This window comes from Amia ocellicauda, chromosome 19, assembly GCF_036373705.1.
Source record: "Amia ocellicauda isolate fAmiCal2 chromosome 19, fAmiCal2.hap1, whole genome shotgun sequence".
Taxonomy (NCBI): domain Eukaryota; kingdom Metazoa; phylum Chordata; class Actinopteri; order Amiiformes; family Amiidae; genus Amia; species Amia ocellicauda.
Window position 1 is genome coordinate 17,081,890 of NC_089868.1, and position 8,298 is coordinate 17,090,187.

An 8,298-nucleotide genomic window follows, 5' to 3' on the forward strand; every position below is an offset into this window, starting at 1 on the left:
GTGGCTGATAAAATATCAGAAACAGATCAGCTAGAACAAATGTACACTATTTATGGCTGGACCATGATTAGGTCTAAGCAAGGGAAAGATAAGGAAAATTAGTTTACCTTACAATTATAAGAAATATTAATTTTAAAAACAACTTGACATTTTGTGAAAGGTGGTGGTTAATTTGATTTCCCTGTTTGCTGGCTGGGATTAATAATAAGAAAAATAATTATAATGTTGGTTATTGTTGTTTCTTGTGTGGGTGTCTTGTTTGTTGCAATCCGATATATATATATATAAAATCGAAAACCGCATCTATTTAGTTGCCTACTTAATTTAAAAAACGTAAAATCCAAACTAAGTCAAATCTACATTTAAGTTCTAATATAATATATTTCACGGATTTCGTTAGGGGATACAAAAGACTTTTCAGTGCTAGTGTCTGTAGTTCCTGAAAGCAAATGTGTGATTTATTTATTAAAAAGATTTTCAGGAAAATAAGGACGTTCATGAGTGGTAACTTACTTTGATAGCTGCATAACACGTACAGAGAGACGGGTGACACCGGCTACAGATGTAAAGCAGAACAGAAAGCGTCGGAAAGAAAATATTAAATATGTATACATATATTGGATGAATGAGGAATTTAAATTTTAAATGACTCTACTTTAGCCGGGCTTTTCTGCTTCAATACTAATTTCAGCATAATGACACAGTGTGCGTTGTTTAAACATGATCAAACTCATGTACTTGTGAAATTGTATAACGCAGGAGTAAAGCCCCGACCCGCACTAATAGCCCCTGTCCCGCTGCTCGTCTCGCAGAGGAACGCATTTGCGTGCTAATCTCATATACGTTTATCTATGAAAAACGTATCTTTCTGCATGTCTTGTAAATATAATGCAATGTCTCCAGTTTGATATCTTGCTCAGTCTGTCTGCCAATCTGCAATCTTACTAATTGTGTTTAGAAAACTGAACTTCCTTTCGCTTTGAACACAGCAACACACAATCAGTGAAACATGAGCAGCTACTGCAAGCAGCCCTTCTAGCAAAGTCCGTTATTCCTTGCAAGTGTCAAAAATGCATTACATTTTCTCATGGGGATATAATATATATTGCCTATATGGTGTTTTGAATAATGCATGTTCATTGTATTTATTTTCTATATTATTTTGGTCAGATAAAATGTTTTTTGTCCCAAACAGGCATCTAAACTAAAATATACTGTAGTCCGATACCGGCTCTGCCAGTACCCACTTGTTTGTGTTGTATAAACTACAGTTTGTGCTGCTGACTCACTTTATTAATAATAATAATAATAATAGATTTGTCAGTTTTGTTTCGATTTGTTCTCCCACATCAGATATTTCATCCAGTCTTGTACAGCTGCATTCTTAATTAAACGTGCTCTTACACATGGTACTGCTTTCTGTGACATGTAGTATTTATTTGCACGGGCAGCTGTGCTTATTACGGTCTCGGCCCCATCAGGGTAACAATAGCAGTTGTTGTGGTCATGTGACCGCGCCGTGCCAGCCTGGGCGCAGACCCCCGCCTCTGCGCGCAGAGTGAAAGTTGAGCGCATGTTGCCTTGGTAGGAAAGGTGTCCAGAGTTTGTCCAGGAAATTTGCGCCATTTCCATTTCCACTTCCACTTGGCTCCAGACACAACGGCTATTCCGGACTTGATTTGCGTAGGAGGGTTAAAAATAGCCGGGGTATAAAAGCTAGGACACAAGTCCTGGGACAGCATCCCAGTCGAGAAACTTCCCTTGGCTAGTGCACACAGCCAAGGAAGTCGCTTGTACAGGGGGCAGAGAATCAAGATCACTCTAACAACGCGCATGTGTTACCAAATTATTTGTATACAATTACAGTGTTTTTTATATATTCAAAGCCATGTTTAAAGCACTTAATACAATATTTAATCTTTAAACAAACGAATAAATGCCTTAGCCTACATTAAGTGCCAGGGCCAGTGTTGCAGTACACCAAATTAAAAGTGTTGGATGTATGACGGACGCGCACAAGGCCAGATTTCTCCACTTTACACAAAATATGTGTATTTGGTTGTTCAGCAAGGAACAATATGACAGTATAGTTATGTATCGGGCCACAGTGTGCTGTAATGGAGGGCTCTGGTGGGCCCAGTGGACTTGCACCCTTGAGCAAGGCACTTTACCTAGCTGTAAAAATTGGTAATTGTATGACTGAATAATGCGATGTGTTATAATAATTGTAAGTCGCCCTGGATAATTCATAAGAACATAATAGTTAATAAGTAATATATCTGAGAACGAAATAATTTCGATTTTTTTTAAATAAACCATTTCCACTTCCTTATAACAATATTCATAATATTTACATATGAAGGATTCAGATTGTTTAATTTTAATAACAAAAAATCTATGCATGTATTTTGTTTGTTCGCCAAAAATACAGAAGGCTAATTTATTTTTATTAATAGTTATATTTGGCTGAGGGCTATGCAGTCATGATTTTTAAAAAAACAACAACAAAAAACTATTATACAAGATTTAATTACTTTCAGATTTAATATTGAAACCGTTTCCATGTCAATACAGTGTATATCTTGGGCCTCGCATCTTTTTCAACCCTTATCCGGTTATGTTTTTTCTCCAGAGAAGCAAAATAGATCAAAACTATAACATTTGTGATTTGTCAAGTAGGCTATAGCTCATCTTAAATTAACTTTAAACTGTAATGCTTTATACGCTCTGTTTATATCATCTGTATTCATATTTGTGACACTGATCACACGTGTCAAACATACTGCTAGTTTTCAATTCAATTTGTTAATTGATTATTTTGCTCTTCAGATATCAAATACTACATTTTAATCAGATTTTCTGAGACTCGTGTGATTTGTAAGTACAGTATGTTTGACATTCAGGAGTAGACTATGTAAACCTGCATAGTAATTAAGTTTTCTTGGATTCTGTTAGCATGCAACATCTGGCAGCAAAGCATATGGGGCAAATTTAATTAAAATGAATAAGACTGATAGAAGATTGATGGCGAGAATGGGGTTATGATGTTCTGGGTACTAAGCTCGTTATTGAAACAATTGCCGTATTGTTTAACATTTGACTACATTATATTATCGGCTAATGGGTTTCGGTAGAGAGGCAACAGTCCGAAACTCTGTATTCAAATGTTAACTAATCCGAATAAATGTGTAATTAAGAGAAAACGAGTGCTTTTCTCCCACCTGTTTCTCTCGATCCCATCTCCTATCACTACGATTATTTGTACATCTGTATACATGAAATAAGTTATTTAAATATTAGAGTACAAACTTCGTGTTCATTGGATCCGTCTCAGGGGCGAACTGTGTTTTCAGCGGATTGTGTGTAATGAGCTACAACTGTAGTGCCAAACTAATAACACAAAATGCTCCATTGTTTTTCTCTTTTTTTGTCTTGTGCTTTGATGCTAATTATATATTGGAAACAAAATCCCTCCGAAGGGGGAAAAGAATGGAAAAAGTGAAGTTTTCAGGAGTTCGGATGCTGATGAAGTTTCCTGGCGCCCCCTAATGTATTCAATCGATTGAAACCGAAACCCACCGCAGTTTAATTGGCCAGTTTAATTGAAGCGGTTGCTATAACAGATATTATTTGACAGGTATTTTCCCTTAAATACTCGTGTGAGCTGACCAAAAATAAATGCTACATTATTTAAATTGAGAACAGTAAAGAATGGCATAATTCAACGGAATATCTCATTTTACAAGTGTAGTTAGTTTAAAAGGTATTGATCAAATTCACTTCATAATTCATATTACTTTTCAATGTCTCCGTTTCCACTTCTCTCTTAGCAGCTGCTAGTGATTGTTGGTAGACAGTTGTTTGTTGTGAATAGTTCAGTTTAGACCGAGGCAAGCAAGCCCCAAAAACCTGGGAGGTACAATCTGGAGATAAGTGCCTTATCATTTAAAGGCAAAGTGAGCAGGCAAAGCTGATGATCATAGAAAGCAAATGACTGCTGAGTCAAGCATACTCGGCACACATACTCTCCGTGACCAACATGCATCGAAATCGATGTCCATTTCATAATCAGAGCTGTATTAATCGAATCACATCATAGGCATGCATATACCATACTGGAAAAGTTTTAATATGGGATAAGTGAATCGGATTTCTGTAGCCAAATAGTTTTGAACCCCCTTTTCTGCCATCGGATATCATTCTGACAATGTTGCAGTCCAGTGTTCACTTCACTTTATAAGTTACTATAAGATCCCCCTCTTAATTAGGAAATCTACTTTTAATATGTGCACAAACGCAGCAAATATGGTTAATATGTGTACACTGTATTATTATTATTATTATTATTATTTAGAAGATGGTAAGTCACTATTGATGCTATGCAAATGCTTGGGGGTGGCGAATGAAATGGACAGAAAAGACAATTCCCTGTTACTGTGATCTCGCAGGTACAGGGGGGTGGAAACGCATCCGACGAAACGCCCCTCCTGTGCGGGCCAATCCAGAGCGACATCTGATGTATAACACGCAGACACTTGGGAAGTTGAGCACTTAAATGAGTTTGCAGCGTGGATTGGGACTCAGACTTCAGCTTTTCTCTCGTTTTTCCTGCACTTTCTCCGACCTTACTTGGAAGTGTAGCTGCCACCGCACTCTTGTGCCATGGCTCTTGCAGATGCCATGCTACCGTCCATCGCCACTTTTGCAAACCATCAGAGTTTGCAAGAAAGACAGTCAGACATTATACATGTAAGTATTACTTTGCGTTGTTACATCCATTTCTAATTGATGTGTTTGTTTAAAAGAATAGCCAGTGTCCTATAGGCATGTTTTGATGGTTTTATTTAATTGTATAGTGAAACTATGTTTAAATGCCTGCATGTGCTTATGTATTCAGTAGTGTTTGTTTTCTTTCTTGTCTTATAAGGATCCACATTTTTAGAACTAACATTTGTATTTATTTATCTATGACCTGCGTCGAGTTGATACAAATCAATATCAATTGCTTTGCTGGCACTCATGTACAAGTGCATGCTAAAAACAAGTTTCCAATGAAATGCAAAGCAAACAACCACGAACTTGTTCTTCTGGTTCCCCGTCCGCCGCAGTGAAGTATTTGACTAACTTACTAAACCCGAGGGAAGTTGGTGATTTTGCATGAGCGTTGGGTATGACTCTAATTCCCCTTTCTTGTTGTTTCGCAGAGGTGGAAAGTGGAGGCGGATGAACATATGGGATTGAGCCACGAGTTAAAACCGCACATCGAGGTGGAGTTCAGCATCGTGGAGACCCCGCCGCTGACCAAGGATGAGGACGACCTGGCCAAGTTCCTGGATCTGGAGTTCATACTGTCCAACACCATCGGCTCCGACAACGGGACCAGCTCCCTGCACCCGTCGGCCTACCCCCTGCCCGAGACCCCGGAGAGCTGCAGCACGGTGTACGACAGCGATGGCTCCCACCCCACGCCGAGCAGCTACGGCAGCGGCAGCTTCTCGGACAGCCCGACCCACAGCCTGGTGGCGGAGCTGCTGACCCCGGAGCTGACCTTCCAGAGCCCCTGTGAGATGCAGCTGAAGCCCGTGTTGGACAGGCGGGAGTACACCGAGCTGAGGGTGCCCACCATCGGGACTCCTATCCATTTACCGGTGGACAATCTGCCTCACCTGGGACATAAAATCAAAACCGAGAACCTGGACCAGTCGTGCATGATGGCCGGGGACTGCATGGGACAGATGTACGACCAAAAGCCCCCCATGCGGCCGCTCAACCACCACCACCACCACCACCACCACCCGCATCACCAGGCGGCGTTCCCAGGATTTGTGCCCCCTAGGGTGGAGCACAATGGCCAGCGAGAAGACCTGAGAAAAGACTGCCACATGGCCGAAATGAACTCTCACCACCACCACACTCACATCAGTCAGCACCCACAGTACATGGGCGCCTCGAATTACCCCTCTCAGTATGCCCACCACCAAGGTGCGCCGCAGTTTCATGGACAGTACAACGTCTTCAGGGAGCCCATGCGAGCGCACCATCCCGGCATGCACGGTATGATGCTGACCCCGCCGACATCCCCCCTGCTGGAGTTCTTCGCTCCGGCCAGTGCCCCCGAGGAGGGCAAGCCCAAGAGAGGCCGCAGGTCCTGGGCGAGAAAGCGCACAGCGACCCATAGCTGCGAGTACCCGGGCTGTGGAAAGACCTACACCAAGAGCTCTCACCTGAAAGCGCACATGCGAACCCATACAGGTAACCCCACTTTTTAATCCATCTACCGTTGATCAAATACCATTGAATTCGATTATTTTAGGCTATTTGATGCATGTATTGTTTAGGTAACGACTATGTATTATATAAACGTAAAGTATTGGGTGTATTATTTCGTTTAGAATTGTTTTTTCGATTATAGAATTGTTTTTTCGATTATATATATATATATATATATAAAAACGTTTAATTCCACACGCACAGAAATACATGTAACTAATCAACTGTTTGTATTATTCATAGGTGAAAAACCATATCACTGCAACTGGGATGGCTGTGGGTGGAAATTCGCCAGGTCTGATGAGCTCACTCGCCATTACAGAAAGCACACCGGGCACAGACCATTTCAGTGCCACCTGTGCGAAAGGGCGTTCTCCCGCTCCGATCACCTGGCACTGCACATGAAGAGGCACATGTAAACCGGACAATTCATACATGAACTTCTCCCCAAAAACGCAGACGTTTGAACGTTCTCGTTTAAAGGATTCGGTATTTATAGAAGAACATATTTTGGGTATGAACCATTTAAAGTTGTTTATAGATAAATCTATTTGACACTAAATTAAGACAATATTTAAGAACAAGAAAAAAAAGAGTCCTGTCAGCCATTGTGATTTGTCTTCCATGATACATTATTTAGAGAGTATAGGAATAAGTGCATGAAAGAAAGAGAAATTAAATCAAAAATGGTGGTTGGTTGTTGGACAATTTAAACACACATAGGGCGGGACCCAGTTGTATATTTTTTGTCTAAAATCTGATTTTTGTTTTGTTTTATACATTCCTTTTCCTGAAGTCAGGAAAATAGAATATCTCACGATTTTGTATCATTCTCAAGTGAGGGGATTTACCTTTGAGGACTAAATTTGTCAGTTATCTTGTGCCTGGGGTTCTTTCAGTTGTATATTTTACAATTTCAATTTATGAAATATGTGCTATTTTTGAGCAACTTGAATTTCAACCAGTTGTTTTCTTTTTTTTTTTTTTTTTTAAGTATGTTTAATGTTGAAGGTTTTTAAGTCTTCAAAGGACTGCAAAATCAGGTACCGTCAGACTGCCTTTTAATGAAGTTGTAAACTTTGTAAAAGCTTGCTAGATAAACTGTACTATAAATATACTTGAAACTTTTCCAACAAATGTTATTAACCTGTTGTTGACTATCGTATATTTCTTAAATGTAACTTAAAATGTTTGGATTCAAAACAAAGCTAAATGACTCACTTTAAAAGTGCAATATATGTTGTGTATATTCTCATTTACTTCATCAGAATTGATGTCTTTCTGTATAGCTGATAAAAAAAAAAAATCCTCCAAAGAAGTGAAGTATTTCACTAAGAGAATTCTATGTTAAAGTGTTTTATGAATAAATAAAAACAAATCTTACATAACTTTCAGTTTTATAATTTCCTGCTTTTCATTTCCCCAAGTCAACTTACAACAAACTAAAACTATAGTTTTGTAGAAGGAGCATGTGTATTTCCTGTTGGGGGGCGAAAGTAACATTTTATCAAATGTTTTCTTAGTCATCACTAATATGCTGTAGGAGAAACTAATCTTAATACAATAGCAATATAGCTTAATATAAAATTAAGCTTTGTTAGATCTGGACCACATCCAAACTTTGTCCTTCATGCCAATTAGAAATGTTAAACAGTACTTGGCAAAAGGTTGGCATAAGCCACTATCTAATATTAAAATTGTAATTGGTGATTCGGAGGGTAGGCCAAAGTTTGTTTTTCTTACGGTCTTATCTATTGTCACACATTCTGATTAACTATCTTCTGATCAGGTGTTTGAACCTGATGTGTGTTTTATTGTGAAACTACTTGTTCGATTCTTTTACTGGCTTTGCCTCATGTAAGTCAGCATCTAGTTTCCATATTGTAATATCAGAACAGGCATTCTGTGCATTCTTGACTGAGCTTTAAAAACAAACAAACAAACAAAATAGGTTAACAGGTTAACAGGTTTGCTGATATTTTTTAAGAAAATCTGTTTTCTATCTAGTGGTTGGCCAGCCATGTAAGA

At 39.1% G+C, this 8,298-nt stretch overlaps 1 protein-coding gene across 1 annotated transcript; it reads left to right on the top strand.

Moving 5' to 3' along the window:
- The first annotated feature begins 4,489 nt into the window (after positions 1 to 4,489).
- klf17 (Kruppel like factor 17) lies at positions 4,490 to 7,658 on the top strand. The gene is made up of 3 exons (XM_066692253.1): positions 4,490 to 4,749; positions 5,205 to 6,252; positions 6,514 to 7,658. The coding sequence occupies exons 1-3, from the start codon at positions 4,663 to 4,665 to the stop codon at positions 6,687 to 6,689; spliced, it is 1,311 nt and encodes a 436-aa protein (XP_066548350.1). The 5' UTR covers positions 4,490 to 4,662; the 3' UTR covers positions 6,690 to 7,658.
- The last annotated feature ends 640 nt before the right edge of the window (positions 7,659 to 8,298 follow it).